Source organism: Acanthochromis polyacanthus, chromosome 7, assembly GCF_021347895.1.
Source record: "Acanthochromis polyacanthus isolate Apoly-LR-REF ecotype Palm Island chromosome 7, KAUST_Apoly_ChrSc, whole genome shotgun sequence".
Taxonomy (NCBI): Eukaryota; Metazoa; Chordata; class Actinopteri; family Pomacentridae; genus Acanthochromis; species Acanthochromis polyacanthus.
The window spans coordinates 10,119,089-10,143,177 of NC_067119.1; the positions used below are offsets into that span (position 1 = coordinate 10,119,089).

Here is a 24,089-nt window from a genome sequence, read left to right on the forward strand (position 1 = left end):
AATGTAACTGGTTGGGGAATTTTAAATCCAGAAGTCTCATTTGTTGATTTCAGCTGATTGTAGGAGTCTTTTCTCTGAGTTTCCTGAATCAAACAGCCGCAGGATGCATACGAACATCTCCTAAGAGAGATTTGCGTGCATTTATGTACGTGGAACAGCGGTGCTCACTCACACAGCTGTCACCATTTATCAGCTGCCATTAAATAATGTGTTACATAGTGGATTTACATTTATTCTTTAGTTTATTATGCATTATATGTCACTAGCTACATATCCCATGTCTCATTTAAACCTAAGCGAACTCGACTTCATCTATTTCATGAAGCAGATGCCTAAGAGAGGAACGAGTGTATTCAATAGGTTCAAAAAGACAAATTCACACTCTCTAATTTGCAAAGATAAATTTACTAGTGGAACGTTTCAGTGCTGACCTTCATCAGGCCAATTTATCTTTGCAAGTCAGACACTGCTGGAGTTCGTTTAAACATATCCCACATCTGAAAAGGGCATTTTAATGACAACATTTCCCACCAGGTGGCAGTAGAAGCATTTAAGACGCCCACAAATACACGGCAAATGTTGACGTAAACCTTGAAAATGTAAGTAAGATTTCTAGAGTAGAGCAGAGTAGAGTAGAGCAGAGTAGATAATTGAGACTCACCCAGAGTGGGAGCACTGAGCGCCATGACACCATAGAAGGAGAAAGGTCCGGTCTCAAACTTCATGTTCTCGTTTCCGGCCTCCACCTCCACTCGACCCTGATGGCGTCAACAGAAACATGGATTTCATATCAACAAAGCTGTTCAAATTCATTTTGTGCAGGTGAAATTTCTTCTGCAAACTCGTCTGTGTGTCTCTCATATGCCAACTGTTCTTTTCCATTATTTATTAGTTACTTCAGTTTGAAATGGATTAATGGAAAATGCAGTTTGTTGAAGCTGCAATCAACAGATGTGAAGGTATGATAATCCCCTGTTATTCACACCAAAGCTACTAAACATGGTCTCTCATCTGAATCTATCTTGGGGTATTTGTGTACTTTATATTCACTTAAAAACTCTTTTTGATGTCAACATGGTGTGGAGAAAGATACAAATGTTCTGTTTCCCCTACAATGGAACCCACTGTGACAGAAAGAGCGGTGGAACATCACATGACACAAAAAATGTCAAGTGAAGGATTGTTTTTGATGGTTAATCCGCTCCATAAGATTCCAGAAAGTGCGAAATAAAACCTAATCATATCCTCAACCTCCATTATAACAGAACTAAAGTTGCAAAACAACGTAATTACCGATTAATACACCCACTATTTTCCTGATCATTTTCAAACATATTCAGTTTACCACTGTGTAAGACAGTAATATACAAGGCATGTTTTCTTTTTTGTAAAAAAAAAAAAAAAAGGGCCAAAATCACAATGTATCTTAACAAGAAACTGAAAAATTGGCAGATATTCAACTTTTTTGTGGTCTATGAATGTATTATGTTTGACATACATCTCTATTAGAAAAAAACAACCAATAATGAGTTCCAAACTGTGACGTTAGATAGAAATTAGGGATTTTACATTTCATGTCTTTAAAAAAAAAATCACAAAAAACAAACTGTTTAATCTCATTCTGTAAAAAACTACAAATTCTGTAGTCATCATCACAACTGAGAAAACAACACTGACTCAATCAGCTGCCACAAAGTTCAGAGACTTTTTAGCTGAACTGCAGGCAGTGTTTAAATAAGAGATAAGTATGGGTATGAAAGACATGTTTCTTTTTTAAAAAATGTCAAAACGACATCATTTATAATTACAAAAAACTTTAAAAACACAGAAAATTGTCAGATGTTCAACTTTCTAATGGTCCATAAATTTATTATGTTAGACATAATTTATTATGTCATGAAAAAAAACACCAAAAATATGCATCAAATTGTGACATTTAATTGAAATTAGTTTATTTTACATTTCCTCTTTTAGACTTATGCCAGAAATAGATAGCTTTGTTTATTCACAATCTGTAAAAAAAAAAAAAAAAAAAAATCTATGTTTGTCATCATTCTGGGACTTTTTGACTGAACTGCAGGACTTTTTCAAGTGTTAATAACACTTGTATTGATTCCACTTTTGTTCAGATTTCAAAAAATAAGTAAAGAAATCTATTTATGTGTTGTCTCCACAGTGGTGCAGCTGGACTTCATATTGTAATGCTGGAACGAGTTGGAAAAAATGACAGGAGCAAAACAAAAGCACTGGTTCAGAGCGATAAGAGGACTAAAAAACAAAATAGATGCAAATAATTTTTCTGCTTTGTAACCCTGACTTTTAGTTTTCTAAAAATGACACAGTTTGGCCTCTAGATGGCGGTGCAATCACAGGTAAAATCCAGCTGATGTGCAGTATTCACTAGTGACTGTCCTCTGGAGAGACTCTGCATCATTTGTGGGAGGAAACATGTTTACTTTGGACTTGATTAGACTCCAGTGAGCTCCCAGCCAAACAGAATTCACATCTAACAATAGCGGAAGGATGAGGTGATGCAATAAAGAGAAACGGGAGGCAGACTCACAGAAGTTTTTTTGTAAAAACGAAAATCATTGGAGAAGGACGGAGGAAACAGAAGCAGAGAGAGGGAGATGGAGCGATGGGAGGACTGAAGGGGGTTAAGGAGGCCTCTGTGTTGGTACAGATAGTTGGCCCGGATCGGCCCGCTGGAATGTGTGAACTGCAGCAACAACACAGCACAGTTAATCCACGCTGCCATCCGTCCTTCCCTCCATCCTCCCATCCCCCAGCACAGGGACCGGGCTGATGAAAGGATAACAGGTGGTAAAATAAAAGGGAGACAGAAGAAACAGAAGGGCAAACGGGACGATGCAGGGAGCATCTAACAGCGACAACTAAATTAGAACAATCATCTCAGGATTTAAATTCCAAGATCCGATTTCTCTTTTGTAATTCTAACATGAGCTGTCCGTCTGCAGGAGTTTGATTTGTGGAGCATAAAACTACTGATGGATTCAGTTTGATAAAGTTGTGTCGCGCTGCCAAGCTGCATGACAGAAAACACAATTTGAAGCCTTTTAAACATATTTAATGTGTCAGGATGGGCTGATATGAGCTTAAAATGATGCTGAGCTGTAAAACTGGCTCCATCTGACTTTAATATTTCTATTTAACCTTCACTTGACCTTAATTGATCGCTACAACAAGCCGTAACAAAAGATGCGCTCTAAAATGCACCTTTGCAGCAATGTTTATGGGACAAACAAAAAGTTCATGAAGCACGTCTGTATGTAAAACCAGACAGAAAGGATCTGATATCGCCGTGCTATTTTAGGGTGCGTGCCAGTTTAGAAACCTGATTATTACGGGAGAGGCGAGGAGAAGGGGGTGTGCGGCGGTACTGTTCACAGAAGTAACCGAACAGACTGCTTCAACCGGAAATACTCTCAACATCTCAGAGCATTTCACAACTATCTCTGTTCAGAACCTAACACTCTAATGTCCAAGCAGTTTGTGGGCACTTTTGTTTTTGCTCTCGTCACTTTTCCACTGCAAAACAAATCCTGCACCTCTATGGAAACAACCAGTATGTCTCAGTAGAAATATCATCCAGTAATTCTAGTTTATGACAACTTAGATCTTATTTTCTGGAAACAGCACAACTGTGGACATAGAACTCAAAAATATTTTTTAAAAAAACCAGGAAGCAACATGTACAACATTTTCCAAAGCGCTCATATGTGATCACAAATGACAAAAACTACTTATAAGTCGTTTCCATACTTGTTCCTCTCTCTGTTGTGTGTGAACACAACCTGCAGTTCATTCCAGTTCAGTCAAAAAGGCTTAAAGTTTTATCACAACCGTTTTTATTTTGGCTCTTTTGCAGAATCTGGTTACTGCAAGCATTTTATTTTTGGTGATTTTTATAATATCGTCATTTTCAAACGACTGGTTCATCACAGGATTACTTCAAGACATGAGATGATCACAATTCTTACAACTGTTTTTGTTTTTACCGTTTTTGACACTAATAAATGGTGCAATTATGTTCACCTAATGGTTTAACCCTCTCGTTTACGAGCTGATGTGCAAAACCCTTTGGTTTCCTTTCTGTTTCATGCATATGCTTTGATTCTTAAGCAAAATGTGGGCAAAATATGACGACACATCTTCAAGATAAGAACAATCCTTCCATCTGTCGGTGCTCAGTGTGTGGATGAACTTATTTCACCTTCATTTCAAAAGGCACGTTTCCCTTTGCCAAAGTGTCCTCGTCCAAATTTGTCCCGTTAAATTCACTCACACCTGCCGAGTGCAGCCACAGGCGTTTACCGCTGACCTCTGAGTAATCAGAGGTCAAACGCCTCGTTCAAGGACAAAAAGAAAGAGGACCACGCCATCACTGCAAATCTCCTCTTGGTGTTCTGCTAGGTCAGAAACAAACAACCATCCAGAGGATCCCACATTCCTCCAACATCTACTCAGCTGCAAGTTTGGAAGGTTTACAGTAGAGCGACTTCCACGTTTGACCCTAGATGCAAAGGTTAAACCTGCCACTTAAAGCACATCAGTAGACTTAGAAAGATGCTCATCACCTCTCAACATATGGTCAACTCCGTGTGCATGTGGCAATCAGCTGGGGCCAAATATTTAGCCTGCAACTCGTGACCATACACAAAAAAAACCTGGCCAGCGAGCATGCCGAAGGCTCCGGGCGATTTGAGGCCGTCCACGGTGCTGCACGACCGGTGTTTAATTTAAAGGGAGGCTCGGGGGAGGGACGAGAGAAAGAATAGAAACAGGGGGAGGCGGAGGACAGGCGTGAGAGGTGTAAAGCCTGCCGGTGCTCCGGTCAGACCCGTTCTCCCAGATCTGCTCTGACAGCACTCAGACCAATATACTGCTCCAACAGCGGGTTTTTATTGAAATTAGATCACTGTGGTCCACCACTGCTGCTGTCATATTACACAGAATCAACCCCAGAGCCAGTCTTTTTTAATCATTTCTTCTTTTCTTACATCTCATAGAACTTTTACTTCACAGTTTGTAAGATCTGCAATAAAACCTGCTTCAAGCATTAATTAAGAAAACGACTAAACCACCTAAACCTTCTTGATCAGGCTTCACTGTCACACATTTGATGATGTAAAACACAAAGACAAAGGCTAAAATTTTATCATTAAAAATGCTTGAAATGAAGCTCACATGCACACTTTATAAGCAAAACTACCAATGCAACTCAGCAGAAATATAATCCAGTAAGAGCCTGAGCTTATATTAAGTAGAATTCCAGTTTACAAAAACTTAAATCTTATTTTTAGAGATTTTGAGATTGTTTCTCTGAGTCAGAATAATATTTTACTTCCTTAACAGAGCATAACGACAGAGATCTGGGAATAAACCACGTCCCTGATGAATGAAAAGATCAGACAGGTTTTAAACTACACTGTAAAAATGTAAAAAAAAAAAAAACAACTGTAAAAGTGTTTTAAAGAAATGCAAACAAGCTTTTAAAGAAAAGCTTAATAATTTTTAAGCTGATTAAAACAATAAAATAGTTTAATTTTATATATAATATAACATTGTGAAAGATTGTATTACTATTTGTGAAATTTCAGATTTGTGACGTGAACATTATGTACAGTTATAATCCACAAGGACATAATTAAGAATCAGAACTGTTATTCATATGACAGGTTTATAATTATATATTCAAATGTTCTCTGTGCAACAACAAAGAAAAATATTTGTTATTGATGGTGGTGGCACAAAGGAACAACGACCAAACTGGTTATCGTGTTGACAGATGATGTAACCACGGTTACACTAATCACAGGTGATAAAACAGCGACAGACACTTCATCTGCCTTCACTTCAAAAGCTGAGTTCAGTTTTTGGAACAAACCCAAAGCGTGTTTCCTCCCAGACTCATAAACAGCATGTCATATCCTCTGATAATGAAACTGTGCATAAAGGGGTTAAATTCAAACTGAACCATTCTTTTCTGTTGGTCTCTACTAAACAAAAGTCATTAAACATGATCAGTAATTATCTATACTGACGAAAATTAAACATCTTATGAGAAACATGGCTATGTGACTCTACAGTTTGACTAACTTCATGTTTTGTCCCACTCTGCTGACGTTGACCCTAATTTTGTCCCAGCAGGTTTTATTTGAATAAAAAATTGCTGAAAAGCTGTAAAAATCTAAAACATTATATGCAATACTATTTGAAAGTTTGGAATATTCTGATTTTTTTCTGATCTTGAACTTGAAGTCTCGATTAAATCCTTTATTTCTGATACAGATTCGGTGTTGTACTTGTGTCTTGGACAGCAATAAATTAAATCAAATCGAGTATATTTATGTGGCGGGATAAAAACAACCCGAAATGACCGAAGTGATGTATACGTTACCATCAGGCAGCAACAAAAATAAGGGCTAAAAAGTCATCAATTTGTACAAGAGAATAGAAAAGCACAGCTTTAAAACAGGATAAAAATCCATAAGATCAAAGTTTAAGATAAAATAAATATAAAAAAGGACCACTGGAAAGTACTAAAAGCCATTAAAAAACATGTACGTCTTGACATCTTACGCAGCAGAGGAACATTTTACTGCAAGATGAATAAAAAGCAGTTAATTTTTCCCTCCCTGTGTGTTTGTCAAGTACAAACAAAGCACTTTAAATTGCATTGGTCTTGTATAAAAGTTGATTTATGAATAAAGTTTGATTGAAAGCTGTCAACAAATTGTATTTTCTCATCATTTCTTCTTGTTTTTAGCACCATAAAGAACCCACAGATGATCAGCCACAATTAAAAACACCCACAGCTTTAATAACCATACTGAAAACACCCAAACACACACAATATATGGGTTTTACTGCCAAAAGAAAGCACATTACCAGCTTTGCTTTCAACCATAAAGTTGGTAATTACACAGGCCCTACCAGGAAGCACAATCTCTTACTTATTTCTTACTCAGTTCAGCGATTCGGCTTAAAGTTCAGCAGGAGTGTGTGTTTTTGCTGAGATGTGTGTGGGACCTGAACCGTAGGTGGGTCTTGGCCAAAGTTCAGCTCGTCATGAGTCATCGACTACGTGAGCGAGAACTCGGTGTCTCTGCTGCAGCGTCTATCCATCAAACTATTCACACACAAGACGCCGACGTATGGCCATTTACAACAAAAAGGTGTGGCCTTCAGCGATCAGGCGTTCTGTCTTCTACGTTTGAGGAGAGCTTCAGTCATAAAACAAAACAAAAATCAAGGTTGGCGAAGGCAGAAAACAGGATTGGAAAAAGGTGGAGTGAAAGTACTACAGTTGAACCGTAAAGGAGGGCAGCTTGTTTTGGTGTTAAAATCAGGCCCAGCCGTCAGTAAAGTGACATTTTGCAAACCTGAGAAGTGGAATGACAATTCAAAACCTTCATATGGAGCTTATATAAAGTATAGTTCTCATTTGTGACAACTTAAATCATTATTTCTACAGTTTTGGTCATTGTTTCTCTCAACAATAATAATTTACTCACCTAATAGAGTAAAATAACAGAAATGTAGGAATAAGCTGCATTGTCATAATGAAGTCTGAAGCATAAAATGATCAGACAGGTTTGAAACTACACTGTAAAAAAGTTTTTGTTTTTTTTAAAAAGGTGAAAATCTAGCAGAAAGGGTACAAAAAAGTTAAGTATTGATCCACTAATGTAACATTCATAAACTGCAAAAATGGTAAAAACAAAACAAAACTGCAAATATCCATAAATCATTGATATTTTTTAGCAGAAAACAGTGTAATTTTACACTCACATTATGAAAGAATGAACTACTATTTGTAAATACTGTGATTTCTGATGTGGACATTATTTACAGTTTTGCTGCTTTTTTGTTTTCACAGTCTGTGATTTTGTGTCATTTCATAATCTGTAACACAATTAATCACAACTAATACATCTGCAAAATAACTGTTAAAAAAACATGCAACATTTTTCAATCTATAGTATAAATCATTTTTGTTTTCAAATAAAAACATCTGTAAAATAATATTTTCTCCACTTTAAATGCATAATTAAAATAGTGTAATATCATGGTCACTCATTTTAAGAGGACAAATTATAAAATTGCAGATTTCAAATTACAGTTGAGGTCTATTTTTTTTTTACAGATAACATATAAACTGATCTATTTTTGTGTATGTTTTTACAAGTTTTGAATTTGTCTTTTAACAAAATAAGAAAAATCTGTAAAAGAACAGTTTTTAAAAACTTATTCACACATTTTTGGTAGCAAATAATAGCAAATAATAAGTTTTCTTTCAAATAATAGCACCTACCTGTAAAATAACACGATTTCCGTGAGCAAAAATTGTAAGATAGCAACTTACCACTTAAATTGAGCTTTTTCATGCGTACATTAGGCACCGTTTGGCCTGTTTTTGTGCAGTTTACAGTACAAATTACCATCCTGTGGTGTTACTATCTATTATGTGTATTTTAACAAACAGAGAAACAAGAGAGGACAGTTTGTAAAAGTGTTAAAAATGAGTCATCTGGTTGCGAAACGAGGAAGCATCAACCAGGAAAACTCTCACGCAAGGAGGGATGATGAGAATACTGTAAGAGCTCTGAGTGCAGGTAAAAGCCATTCAGTGTGTGGAGTAAGAATGACTGGAAAATACAGTTCAGAGGCACAATGAGGCTTTATGGACGCACACTGTCTGAGGACGCTGCACAACGTGTGTGCTGTATGTGTGTGTGAAGCTGAGATGAAGCCCTGCTGAGGTCTGAGGTCGCAAGGTTTGTTAATAACTTACAGCAAAACCAGCAGGGGGTGAAACACACACACACACTTCCTGACAGCGTGCGAGAGAGACAAAGACCGTGGTTGTGTGTTTGTATCTGTGTGGTTCTGAGTGTGTGTCCTACCAGCGTCGGGTGTTTAGTGGTTTGTGACCATGTGTTTGTCATAAAATGAACCGCTGATGTCAAACTGAACAGTTTTCTCAATCGGTTTCTTGCAAAGTTGCTGAGTCACTTACACTGCGACACACACACACACAATGACAAACACACACACACAGACACACGCATTTCTTCAGTGTGTAACAGTGTGAGTCAGTGTCACCGTACAACCAGCTAAACCCTGCCTGACTCTCAAGTGTTGATGGCGTGAGGACACACACACACACACACACACACACACACACACACACACACACACACACACACACACACACACACACACACACACACAACACACACACACACACACACACACACACACACACACACACACACACACACACACACACACACACACACACACACACACTGGAGCTGCCTCCTTTTAAGTCCAGGAATATTTCTTATTCTCACAGGACGCCATTTTTCCAGCTCTTGTTCACAACAGGAAGAGCTGCCCTCAAATGATGCTCTGACGTAATCCTCCTGGAATGTGCTGTATTTAAAACAACAGCGTTTACGTGACAAACACAGAAAATTAATTAGCGACAGTGTTGATAATAACTACCATTTGTCTCCAGTTTCTTGAATGTGAATTATAAATTCAGAGGTTTTCGGCACACAAAATTTAAGGCATATTTTCGTCTTTGTTGTTTGTGAAATTAAAATATAACTGATCTTTTTTTCAAAAAAAAAAAAGATCAAAAGTCCCACACAACACCAAACAGCTGTTAGCACTTGTTACTCAGTGTGGGTTCATTTTTCACTGCAATAAAAAGCCATGTATGTCTATGGAAACAGCACAACTATAGTTAGAAGTAAAGAGAACTCAGAAATGTATTTTGCAATATATGACAGTTATAACGTCATAAATCAAAAGAAGGGTAAAATTTATTTAATTCTGCATTCTTAAACATTTTACCAAGTGCCCACATGTGTTACAATACTGGAAAAATGGTGCCTCTGCTTCCTATAGATATTTTACTACTTGTATTTAAAATGTGTTCCTGTGCTTGTTGTCAGTCTGTTCTGTTTGAACACAGCCTGCAGTTCATCCCAGTTCAGCTGAGCTTCTCTCAATGCAAAGTCGCTTTGGATAAAAGCGTTTGTCAAATGAAATTATAGAAAAGTTTTTGAATTTTCTTCACATATCTGTTGGTTGGAGCCGAGTCACTGATGGCTTCACAATTGTGCCAAAAAGCACAAAATGTTTTATATTTTTCAGACTAAGCAGACCTTTAATAAATGTGTCATTTTGAGGTCAAGCCAAATGACACAAAAGCATGAAAAAGCAAAATAAGGCACAACGATAAACAATTCCAACAAATATGCGTCCAGTTTCGTTTAAATTCCAATTCATTCTATAGGAGATGTAACGTTTCTGTGGGAACTGATGGCAAACGGTTTATTATTGACAGTTTTTTTTAAATGAGACCTGTAGAATAAAGTGATTTTTAAGCTTTTGAAGAAAACTTTTAGGAATTTTTAGCAGTTTAAGATTCAATTCAGATTTCAGTTCAGGCGGAATGGGAATTATTAGTTCCCCAATCTGACAATTTGTCCTGTTTTACAGTTTCTAGCACTGATAAAAGGTGCACTTCTGGTGGTTTTCCTATAGATGACATGCTTTTAAAACTGCTGGAAGTTTTAGAACAGCTGAACAGTGAAATGAACCTATTTCCTGCAGCAGGGCAACATGCTGTACAGTATTTCTATCGGGCCTTTAATTTCTATTCTTGGTTTATCTACAGCATCTGGTAAACACAGTCCCCTTACAGAAAACTCACAAAAATTTACAGTAAAAATGACACGAAACAGTCCAAAAGCAGGACTGATACAAGCTCTTAAGTCACTGCTGTGAAAATACTAGCACCCTCCTATCTCAGTGATTTTCCTGCTTATGACATAAAAGAACTAAACTTCTAAAAATGTGAAGAAGAATTTTCTTCAAAAGGACATTATCAGAACATTTCCGGAGGCTGAATACGTGCCGTGAACACGAGAGAAATCTAGCTGTGCCTGTGTGGGGCGACTGCTTTATGAGAATCTCAGAGCATCTTTATAGACGGATGAATCACTCTGGCCATAAACAAACAGCCCGTCTGCTGACACTGAAGATCACTACCAGGGAAACACACTCACACACAAATCATACACTATAAAAGGAGTGGAAATCAGACGCTGAATTATCTGCATCTGAAGCTTTGTTCATGAGTCGACCAGATTCCAACAAATCAAATGGAGACGCACAGAACAGAATATAAACAAACATGTAAATATGGACACACAGTCAAACATAGACTGGAGTTTCTGAAAAATAGTTTCCACAGTCACGCAGCAGAGATGTCACTGGATGCCTACGTTACCCACAATGCCGCAGTTTGGTCTAATATTATGGTATCTTATATATGGCCTGATTTTCCTTGTAATTTTTATTCAGGCAGATGATCAGATTTCACACAGCTCTGTCTGGAGACACAAAACTCTGCTTACAAATTTTCTCACATATTCACTAGTGTTGCTTAAAACCTGCTAACAGGCTTTAATGTATAAAATTGGCAGCTTTATTTGGCTCCAGTCAGCCAATGTTACTGCACAAACCTACTGCTAATATTAACTGAGCAGGTACGGTGCCCTTTTTAAGTATGTGGAGTGAAATTTATGCTTTTGCTACTGTTGGCATCTGAATTAAAGACCAAAACAGGGCATTTTGCTTCCATTCCACACTATTAGAATGGGAAAGTAGCATACACTGACCAGCCAAAACATTAAAACCACTGATAGGGGAAGTGAATAACATTGATTAGCTCATTAAAATGTCAAGGTTTGGGATGTTTTCAGTAGCAAGTGAGTATTCAGATCTTGAAGGTGGTGTGTTGGAAAAACAGGGCCAAAGTGTGACTGATATGGTACGTGTCCACCTGATGCGTTTTCCCGCATCCGAAAATGGCTCGCTCGGTGGTCGTGTACTTGAGGCCAGTAGGCAGTGTTCAACTCCTGCCGGCCTTCTTCTCCAACTATCCTGCCCATCCCTGACTGGAAAAATGCATCGACTCCAGGAGCATTTCAAGCTGGACCAACATAGTGGCTCGGTCCAGCTTTCTGTTTTTTTTACGAAAACAGTTCAGCAAAAAGTATTTCTGAAAGCATTTGAGGTGAGAAAACAGCTGCTGAATCTGTCCTTGTTTTAGTTCAACAACAGCTAGCTTAGACGATGCGTCGGAGCACCGTACTCCGCATCAAATCTGCATAAAGTAGAAGTCGAGTCTACTTTATGCAGATGAGCCGTACACATTCAATGAACTTAAATAAAAACTTGTAATATCTCAGAAACCGTAGAAGTACAAATGAAAATATTAACAGCACAAATAAACACAAATGAAGCACTAAAAAAGTAGATCGGTCTGGTTCATTTTGGAGCAAGCTCGGGGGATGATGATGACCTCTGAATGACCTAAAAAATAATCTGTAATATCTCAAAAACTATAGCAGCACAAACGAAAATTTTAACAGCACAAATCAGCACAAACGAAGCGCTAACCACTCCGCCTGTTTGCTTGGATTTTGTATGTAGATGAGGGGTCAGCTAGCCTAGCCGCGCTAGACAACCCACGGCAACGAATTTAATTCTCTGCTAGGGTGGGTCTAGTTACCCTCCATAAGGCTCGAGGTTGGATGCTCCTAAAACTGGCCGGACGAATCACCATGAAGTGTAGAGTCAGAAGGCGGGCGTAACGAAGTGACGACAGAGGTGTGACGATTCTGAGAGAAACAACCGGCGCACAATAAACAGTTATCTTTCGACTCGGCTTTGGCCACAGCCCTTAAAGATATGAAGCTAAAATTCAACTTGAAAGATAAACAAAGGACGGCACTGAAGTGTTTCATTGAGAAGAAAGACGTATTTGGACTTATGCCGACGGGATATGGCAAATCCTTAATATACCAGTTGGCTCCGCTGGTTGGGAAGCTAATGAGACTTAGCCACAATCCGCCGGTGCTCTAGGAACTACGTCAGCCTATTCGTTGCGCTGATTGGTTGTATACCTACCCAATTGCTGCAGAGGGATTTGATAGACAACCTTTTAGCCCGCCTCCCTCCCTGTCGAGCGTGCCTAGACCCTTGTGCCTTCAGAACATGGGGTCTAGCGCGGCTAGGCTAGGGGTCAGCTTCACTGAGCTGCTTAAAGCGCACTGGACCAGCAACATCGTTCATTTCACATAGACATAAATGGGATGCGGGACATTGCCGGATCAGGTGGACACTATGATACCTGAGCATTTCCAAAACAGCAGATCTTGTGGAGTGTTGCTGCTATGTGATGGTGAGTATCACCACAAGAGGTCCAAGAAAGGAACCCAGCTAAATCGTCATGGGTGGCTGTCTAAGGCCGGTCAGTGTGGTCCGATGCCACAGCAGGTTGTAGCACAAATTACTGAACACATTTAGGGCTAATTTCATGCTTTCTGCATCCGTCTGATAAGCAAATGTGCACATGACTCTGTTCATACAACAGAACCATGCATGTCTGTGCACACGGTTGTGACGCCCTTCTCTAACACAGAAAATAACCACTTGGATTGACTGAACTGAAGCAAAGTATCAGCGAAATTTCCTGAGATGTGTCGAGTTCAGTTGGCAGATACAGCACGGGACATCTGGAGATTTTAGGACTTCGCACTGTTTATGGAAAGCATGTTAAAATCAAAGCACCTTCAAAATGTGGCAGTCATTACTGTAATTTAAACTCTGATAATAATGAAATATCAAGGTGTAGATAAATCCTGACACATGTGCAGTCAGTGTGCAAATAATCACAAATTTAGGTTTTGATTAAATGTTATTTCAATCAGTAAGTTGTGGTTAAACATCCAATATAACAAATGTCAGATTAAATCAGCATCTTAAATCTTTCTCATCCATCTTTCTCCTTCTATTTAAAAAAACACACACAAGAGAATAGAGCAATTTTCACACACACACACATGCTACTCCAACACTCTTTAGGTGAACCTGAAATCAATAATTCATTGAGTCATCTGCAGCGTGTCTGTGATTGCTGTGATAAAATATTTACCAGCACAGGAGCTAATGAAAATTGTCGGTCGATTGTGAGACAGAAACCCACGTTAGGCAGGAAACGACCCACACAAAGGGGCCGCAGGTGGTTTTAAAGTTGTCGTCAACCTTAAATTCAACCTTGCTTTAGCTGATATTGACATTATTAGAGATATTTTAACAGTAAAAAAAAGCTAAAACAGTATTTCTGAGTGAAGACAGAAAACATCAGTTGAGAAATACTGTTTTATCTGCAGAAGCAATTACAACTACAGGCTCCGGTGGTATCTCTCTCACTGCAGAAAGCAAAGGTGGAAAATTATTTCTCTGCCACGCTGACACTAAATGCCGCCGCCTTCTAAAGGTTTCAGGGGATTATTCCTCGTGTGGGGTCCACGACAGCCTCGATATCCGGCCTCCCACCGGGAAAATCTCTCCGAGGAGAGCGGCGGAGAGAAAGCCGAAATAGATCTGTGGATTATTGGACCCGGCTAATGACTGTTTGGGGACAATGACGTAACTGACGTGTGGGAAATAAATGTGTGTGAAAGGGTGAGATTAAGACAATGAAGCGTAATTTTCCCACCCTGTTGGATCTGAGCGCACATGTACATGTACACAGAGCAGAAGCACTGATAGTGACTTTTTATGTATTTAAGGTGTCTGAACATGCAGAGGGAGGCAGAGATTGTCAGACTGAAGAGGGTGTGTGTTTGTTTGTGTCTGGGATTAGTGTATTGACAGCTGACTGACAGCAGGACAGCATATGATGTAATGGGGATCAATTAATGCAGAGCAGCACTCCTCCCATCACAGTCTTACTAAGGTCACAGCTGTCAGAAACCTCCTAAGTTACTCATTGAAGAAGATTATGGATCATTATTTCCATTTTTATTTAAAACAAAGAAGAATATGGCAATATATTTCTGCTACTTGTTAAGGAGCACAATGACAACCATTTGGTGCAAATTAATTCAATGCAATTTGCTGGTTCAAATCTAAATACTTTAGGGTGAAAAAGATAAAAATCTACATCTAACGAACAGTGTTATATTTATTGAACATGATACCAGTCATCTGGGCCACCTTTTACATTCACTGTAGGAGCTACAACAATTCAGTGCTTATTTGATTTTTCCCCTGAACTCAGCAGGTCAGCGGGTTTGAAAAAAGGGGATGTTATAAACAAATCACCAAAAATTACACAATTTATCAGAGGCGGAAGGAAACAGTAAAACAGGAAGAATTTCTGACGGTTATGGAACTGATTGTGTGTGATGTGCAATTCAGCTGGGAAAGCTGACCAAATCAGCAAAATTACAGTATTCTAGATGTCTCAGTTGAAAAATTGACAAAAATTAAAAAGAAACTGCAATAAATTGAAAACTAAAACTTCTGTGCTTCTCAACATAAGTGAGTAGATTTTAAGGACTCAGTCACATGACAAAAAGTCAGCGATTCTTCAGCTGAACTGGGTTGGACTGCAGGATGTGTTCATACAGAACAGAGAGGAGACAAGTACGGAAATACATTCAGAAAAACATCTATAGTATGGCAGTTATTATGATTTTCAAGTATTGGTAACAGTTGTGGGCAACCAGGAAAAAATGTTGTCCATATTTATTGCGGGGATTTCCAACTTTAGTAAAACAAATATGAAAAGAAATCCAACGTAAATGTGTCGTTTGTTTATGATTTATGGGATTATAACCGTGCTGTACTGCACAAAATGACATTTCTGAGGTCTCCCTACATCTAGTCACGGTTGTGGGGTTTCCATAGAGGTGTAGCATTTTAAAATCCGATAAAATATTTGCTTTTTCTAGTTTCAGCTAGAAACAAGTCACTGTTGGCTGGTTTTCTCTGGGTGCTACAGGTTAATCATACAGTCCAAAGACATGCATGACAGCTTAAACACAAAATAAATACTGCCAAAGATCCGTCAGCTGTTGCTTTACTTCCTTTTCTACAGTAAAGAACACTAATTGACCGTAAATCACATTAAATCATTTTAAAATAAAGTGTCTCAAAGTGCAAGCAAAACAATCCGATACAATTAGTATTCGTCTTGTGGCATTGTAGAAATGCAAGACTTCCTTCCCTGAAGTGAAATTTTAGTAACAGCTGCTGCATGAAGCACAACACTACAGATTTTGAGTCACCAGGTGAAGAGGTGGAAAGTGAAAGAGTTGAGATGAAGTAACTTTAACCTCCAACCAGTCTGGCACTGAAACAAAACTTTCTCTGTAAACCTTCAAAGAGGCTGACTAATCTCCTTACAGAGTTGATGAACTGCAGGATTTCGTGGCTCAGTCTGACTTCCAAACCGTTTATTTATAACCTTTATTTACACTTGGAAAGACACGCTGAGGAATGAGAGCTCTCTTATACAAGTGTGCCTGGTTTCCAACGTTCAAACGCACGAAAATAAATAAAGCAGCTGCTCAAAGAATAACAAAAACTTAACAAATAATAACAAGACTAATTAGATCATTTCAATAAGAATGCAAAATAACAAGTAGGAGCATCCGTGTGTGAAGAATTAATGCACCAAACATGCACAGCTAAGACTATTGGAATGCTTAATGAGGCCTATTTTGAGACTAATTTTAAGCTTTAGCATCTGTCGGAGATAATCCCACCAGAAGCAGACTTTCTAAATGGAACCTATAACCGGCCAAAATGTTTGGTATAAACCAGATCTCCGGATGAGAAACGAGGAGAAATACACTGATAAAAGAGAAATTAAAAGCCCTGTCAACCTTTATACAAACACAGGAACGAAGGATCTCCTCTTATAAAAACATAAAAACCAAGACAATGTTCTCGTCTTTTCTTCACCGCTTGGCTTTAATTTCTCTCAATAGACTATCAATGAAAATAGATCTTTCGATGTAATCTTGACAATTACAATGTTTGTCAAATCACCACTTCCTGAAAGAAGCATTTGGAAGCTTTAGTGAGATTTCACTCAGAAATTAAAGCCAAAGTCGGCGATTCTAATCCGATTTGTCAAATTCAGTGCATGATGGGGAAAAAAATCTGGTGATTGCAAATGCCCAGCGTGTCCTGTCTGTAGTTTAACCTCCTAAGACCCGAGCTTTGGTTTGGTTTGCATTTTAGTTTTTTTCTACTCACCTGGGATAAGGAGTAACCAATAAATATGATCACTGGATAATATCTAATATCTGATTATTTTATTACATTTGCATTATTTTATTTTTTTTACTAGATTTACATTGATATTACTATTATTTTTTTGTAGTAGTAGTGGTTAAAGTAGTAATCTTAGTATTATTATTAGTATTAACAATATGCCCTTTTGAGGAAAAAAAAAAAATCCAAAAACAAAAACATGTCCACATATGTGGATGTCAGGTCTTAAGAGGTTAATAAAACAGGAAAATCATTTTTAACAGTTAAAAAATTATTGACAATTTTTAGATCCTATTATAAATATACATTTTACTTTTGAATGACAACAAATATCTATAAAATAAGAATATTCTCTGCTAATTTAAATTTATTTTGTGGTCAAACATGGTAAAAGAATGAATTACTATCTCTAAAGATAGACTTTTTTAAGTGGATGTCTTTATTTTTTTGTACTTTTAAATTAGTATTTGTTGTAATTTTACTAGATATTATCTGTAATTTAACAAAATAGAGAAAATCTATAATAACACATTAAAAAATATTTAAATGATACTTTTTTTTTCAAGTAAGGGCAAAAATCTGTACAGCTATTATATTTTTGGATGATTTCATTACAGTAAAAATATTGTGTATTTTTATGGTCAAACACTTTAAAAGAATGAATTACTACTTGTAAAAATACATATGTTGGATGTGGACAATATTTACTCTACTGGCCTCTTTTTTCCAGTCAGCTTTTAAATTAATAGTTTTTCTGTGATTTCACTGGATATTATCTGTAATTCAACAAAACAGGGAAGGTTTTCTTATTAAAATCATTTTTACAGTTCATCGTAAAGCATTCACACACAATTTATGCACAATACACACACCACACAAAAGCAGTTTGCAGTCAAGAAATGCAAACAGGATATCCATGTGCAGGCCGATCATGTCAAACGCATCACCGATAAAAGATAACCTCAGTCATACTGAGCTGTGCAGAACCAGAAAAGGAAACAAAAAACATTTCTTAGGGTTTCAAGAACCCCTTTTCGATATTTCTGTTCTTGTTGAGTAGCTCGTGTTAGGTTAATTTTGAGTACTGTGAACACACAAACCCAATGCAAACCAAAACAAACACTCGTTGCTTTATCAGCTGTTTCAGGACTTGTGCAGGGTGAACGCTGTGCACGACGCCTACCACCATCTGTCACAAGCTGCAGCTCAGAGACACATTTAACAACAGGACATGCCACTCAGCGGTGAGGGTAAGTTGACAGGGGGAGAGAAGAAGAAAAGGAGGAGGAGGAGATGAGGGCAAAAGAAAGAAGAAGAGATGCGCGCTTCATATCCAGGCTGAATCAACAGGAGAATGACATTTAGAGGGCAGCCGGTCTATAAAAAGTCATCTGATGACATTTCATGCCCACATTCGGGTCTGATAAACTGCTAATATACTCTGTTAAGTTCAATCCCTCTTTAACTGAGAGTTAAAAATCGAAACTTCAAGCCCACATGGATGAGAAATCAAGTGATTAGTACTAATATATGTTTCCATAACAACATATGATCAAAAGCTCCAAATCCGCCACCAAACAGAGCCAGTGCTACGTCTGTTTGACCAGCTGCTGTTTCCAAGGTGAAGAATGAATTTTGACACCAAAACAAGGCAGAATCCGTGACAGGGTCTACAACGTGTTTTGCCCGATGGAGGTCTAGCACCGAAACGTTGCACTAATAAATGCAGTTTTACAAGTTAGACTGTGTGGGGGAGTCTGTTAGAACCTGCTGGATAAAGAAAGATCTGTTAGGTGAGATGTAGCCTTAAATACTTCCAGGTTATCTCAAGAGATCAATTTATGATCAGTGGAGCTGATGATCAAATCCCATATTTAGCATTTATCTGATTATTGATATTGTTGATTTTCAATCAAATAAATACATTTTAAAATGTGCTACTCTATCTACAGTCATTTGGTGTCACTGAGTGGTGCCCTGCCCACAGCACAATCTGACTGGCTGCATTTTTGAATAAAAATAACAGATGACAAAAGTTCTCTTTTAATCAAACACAAATAACAATCATTTCAATAAACTTTTGTGTTGCAGTTTGGGTCATTCTGAATTTAGATATTAAGAGGTTTGTTATTATTTCCTTCAGTTAGAGTTGCTTCCTAAGCACAAAAAGAAAAAAAACGACTATTCAGCTGCAACTCTTGACATTTTCTGAGTTTAGAAGTCTGTGTGGATATACAAAGACGCAAAAGAAATCCACTACCATAGCGGTGTCTACCACTCTGGATCTCTGCATTCAGACAACCGGCTTCACTAAAACTGAAGCAGCGAGCAGTGATAGACCGAAGCGATGCTGCGTACCTGCAGGATGAGGATGAAGTAGTCGACAGGCTTCCCCCTCTGGTAGACGTAGTGGTGAGGCGAGCGCTTGTCACTGTCGTTGAACTTGATCTCCTGGATCACGTCGGGATGACGCAGGATTCGCAGCAGCACCTTCTCTGAGATCTGAGATGGGCTGAACAAGCTCACCTCTGCAGGAAGAGGACAGAAAGCAACAGAGATATTTCACACACTTTCCTTTAAAGGAGACTGAAAGCCTGTTTGTGGTTCCTTTTTACTACGCTAATTATTCCAAGTATGTTAGCTGACGTCCAACAGTGACCAAGACAAGGCTCTTATTAGTCTTTCATGTCATTGTCTGCAGTACAACATGGAATTAAACTGTGACATAAACAGTGTTCCAAGTACATGCAGTCATACAGCAGGTGAGTCTATACTTTACAGTCCAACATGACCCACTAATGACAACGCTACAAGGGCTGTTTAAGCAGATAAGCTTAAAACGCTCTACAAAATAAACTAGGATTGCATTTTTATTTTATCTACATCTTAATTTATTTCTGTACTTAGTTTACACTTTTCCCTTTGCTGCTGTCAAACTGCAAATGACCCCATTGCCGTTTTGTCAAACTGTAAAGAAGGATTCTTGTTTTTACCAGCTGTAGTATTTGTGTTAAGTGCAACAATGTGAGATTAGTGGAGAGGCAGAAAATTAATAAGCACCAAATTGTAGGGCTGGTCTGAATAGTAGTTTCTTGCCTCCGAATATTGTTTGTGGAATTATAGTGTTTGTGGCGGAGACTGTCCGAATATTCGGATCCGTTCGGATACCAAAATTAATATCCGGATACCGTCGTAGCGACCGAATATTCGGATATTCGGGATATTCCAGTCCAGCCCTAACAAATTCAACAATAAAATAATTGTTTAAACTTGTAGGATGTATTTTTAAGAAGCTGATGTTTCAGCATGTAAAATACAAAGAGGCGATGCTTTTCTATGTTCTATGTGACAGAAAACTGAATATCCTCAGATTCTGACTGTTCATCACATAAAAACAAGACACGTGAGAGCGTCAGCAGGCCTGTGATGGGCATTTTTTTCTATGTTCTAAGTCATATTCCTGGACTTTTTGAAAGACTGGTTGGGAAACAAAATCAACTGGAAGTGTCAGCAATCACAGTCGCCACAAATGTCTCAGTCCCCACCCAAAGTGAGAACAAAGACACCTGCACCCCGCAAACAAAGCTGTACGTAACACACAGTGAGAGGTGAGGCCTTTATAACCAGCATTAGAATCCATCATGTAAACTGCAAACACAAGCCTTTCATTCTAGTTTACATATTAAGCCAGCAAGTTCATCCATTTCACTCCAAAAAAAAAAAAGAGAGAACTGTGTGTTGCTCAGATGCAGTGATTTCCTACAAAGTCACACTTTCACAGGTTATGAAATTTAGACTGTTTGATCAGCTCAGAACAACTCAACAGACTGGTGGAGCTCGATGTTGCAACACTTTGAACTTATGTACTGAAGCATAACATTATGATGTAATAATAAACTTGTCACGCCTGACTTTCCCTGTTTGGAACACATGAATCAGAAATACTACAGAAACACCACGTCAGATATCAGAAGGAATGAGAATAGAGCTGGGAAGAACTTATTTATGTGAACAAGAGCAAAATAAACAGAGAAACGGTCATGCATGATTATAATAAAAACAGAAATCCAAGTCCTGTGTCATGAATCAAGAAAGAAAACCGACTTCCTGAGAAAGAAAACAGAAATACAGTCAGCAGACACTGACGTTATGCCTGCAGAGGCAGACACATACCACAGAGTGTTGAAGGGAGGAAGTGCTACGTCATGCCAGCAGCGGCTAACAGCTCCTGGCAGAGGATATCAGCTAACACGCTAACCAGACAGATTGCAACACGTTCTCAAGAGACTTGCAGCAGTGATGGCATCCAATCTAGTCAGCCAGAGACTGTGGTGTGGTAGGCACAGGCAGGCATACTGCTTGGGTCTGAAATAGATCTTCCAAGTAAATAAAGAGGCTTAAACCTGCATGTATGGACACGACTTTTCTGTCAGATGGCAGGATGGAAGAATCAATCACTTACTGACAGCCAGAGGACAAACATGCTGTGGCTACATAGCAAAGACATATGTTTAAATTTATATTTGGCTTACAGTAAAGCAAGGAGCTCCTGGCTATGTGAAAAATAATGCTGTGATGAGTCACTGTGCATGTTTTTATCAGTCCAGCTCCCACCTGTAGCCAGGAAGCGATGAGCAGCCAGCAGCAGCTGAGGAGAGATCTTCACTTTAGATTCACTCTCGTGTTTGAAGGCCGAGAAGTCTCTCTTGTTCTTATTGGGCGCCACCTTTTTCCTGGTGCGGTTATCGGCTGAGCAGCAGCAAACACAGGAGAAAAACGTAATCATTAATAAAGTTAAACTCAGATAAAAGTTCATAAAGGTCAAAGCAGTTAACAGAGTGAGGCAATACTGCACACAAACTTTAAAGCGGGTTTGTGAAAGAGTCACTTGTTGCTTAATCCTCTAAACCAAAAAACCCTCCAGCAGGTTTGAAAGGCATTAAAAAATAAACAATCCACAGCCAGAACCTATAAAAACAAGGTTATATCTGTGATGTGCCAGCTGAATGAAAACTTTACCAAATCTGAGCTTAAAATCGTGATTTCCTTAAAATCTCGTTACTTCATTTTTTGAAAAAATGCATAAAAAATGCTGGCTCTTACCAGATTCTAGAAAAAAACAAAAAAACTCTACATCATGGTAAACTTGAGAAGCCACAAAAATACTTTTCAGTTGAACTGCAGGCTGTGTTTACGAAGACAACAGGAGACAAGTATAGAAACAAACACCTACAGTATGTCGGCCGATCATTTTATTAGATTTTTTAAACACCTCAAAAATGCTGTACTAGCAAAATAAATAATCAAAGAAATTTAACTTACATTTTTTCCTTTTTTACAATTTGTGGCATTATACATTAGTAATATACCAAAAAATAGATTTTTAATTGTCTCTACCTCTAGTCATGGTTGTGCTGTTTCCATAGAGTGAGTAAAAATGTGACAGGAGAAAAAAACGTTTAGGGCTTAGAGAGTTAACATAAACTGATACAAAAGTCTGAACACCTCAAGCAGTCTATTTCTATTCATCTCAAAGAGAACAATAATACTTTAGATTTGAATAATAAAGTAATTAAAAAACTAATTGTGATGACAGTAAACATCAGCTAAGTGATAAAACACAATAAGACAAACTTACTGTAAAGATCTGATTCATCCAGAATCTCTGATTTAATTATTTCTTCGATTACGTCCTCCAGAGTGACCAGACCCAGGACTTCGTAGAAAGGATCTCCCTCCCCTTCGTTGTTCACCTTCTGCACAATGGCCAGGTGAGATTTTCCTGAGTGGGACAAAAAAGAGTTTGGTTACCAATCTATCTCTTAATTAAAGCCTTTCAGTGAAGAATACAAGAATCAGGGTTAAAAGACGATTATTCTTCTTGACGTCAGAGTCCAGACGATTTGCATTAACAACCAGAACAGTAAAATAAAGCAAGAAATTCAGATCAGCATCTCAATTCAGACGTACCATTCACACATACAGCACCGTTCAAAAGTTTGGGGTCTCTCAAGAACTGCAGTTACTGGTTTTTGGTTAATGATCTGCTGTCAGTTTTTTTCTTCAGAGTAGTTGATGCTAGAAATGACCACTAATAAAATTTACAGCAGATGGAAAACTGGACAGTTTGTGTGACTGTCCAAAACACAGCAAGAAAATGCAAGAATCATGTTGAAATCATCATCAGAGGAGAGATAAAACTCTTCTGTGGTTCTTTGTAATTTCAAACACTCGCTAACAGCCTTGTGTTTGTTTGTATCTGCTAGCTGGTGGTTTTTCGTTATCGTTGTGTATTTTGTAATTACCTGCTGCTGCATATTTGTTGTCTTTGTGTACTCTGGAAGCGCTTGCTGGTTACTCAGGTTCTTTGTTTGTTCTGGACCTGTTTAATAGTGGCTTCTTGTTGTCTTTTTTATGCTCTGTATCCACTTTAAACCTGTTACTCATAGCTTTTTGCTATCTGAGGTTTGTTGTACTGACTGAGGCACTTGTTCCGCCTGAAACTGGTCCGGGTTCAGCTGATTTCACAAACCTGTACACACGTTAGTAATTTTTTGTTTAAATTGGGAGTTTAGTTTTCTTTTGTAGTTTGCTTAGCAAGTTGGAATCCTGCTGGCATTCTTTTGATATCATATGTTTTATTGCCTGTTTTTTTTTTCCTCTTTTATCTTAATAATGTTACTAAGCACTTTCTTAAACCCCAAAAACATGGTTTTATGTTGCTTCCCTACACCTAAAAAAACCTGGGTCACAAAAGACTTCAACAAATGCCTTTAAATGCTACTATTTCGACACTATCAACACTGCAAACTGAAGCTGTGAAATATGGTTATAGTGGTACAATAACAGGAAGTGCATTTATTTACAACAGCACTGATTCAGTTTGTTGCTTAAGCTGTTATGTCACT

At 38.1% G+C, this 24,089-nt stretch overlaps 1 protein-coding gene across 2 annotated transcripts in view; it reads right to left on the reverse strand.

The window, feature by feature from the left end:
- LOC110960453 (metal transporter CNNM4) overlaps positions 1–24,089 on the reverse strand; it is a 59,887-nt gene that overhangs the window by 12,478 nt on the left and 23,320 nt on the right. For both annotated transcript variants that reach the window (XM_051950911.1, XM_022207699.2), the window contains exons 2-5: positions 22,820–22,963; positions 21,796–21,930; positions 19,540–19,709; positions 662–758 (exon numbers count right to left, since the gene is read on the reverse strand). In XM_051950911.1, the coding sequence (XP_051806871.1) occupies positions 662–758; positions 19,540–19,709; positions 21,796–21,930; positions 22,820–22,963 (546 nt within the window). The remainder of the gene's footprint in view (positions 1–661; positions 759–19,539; positions 19,710–21,795; positions 21,931–22,819; positions 22,964–24,089) is intronic.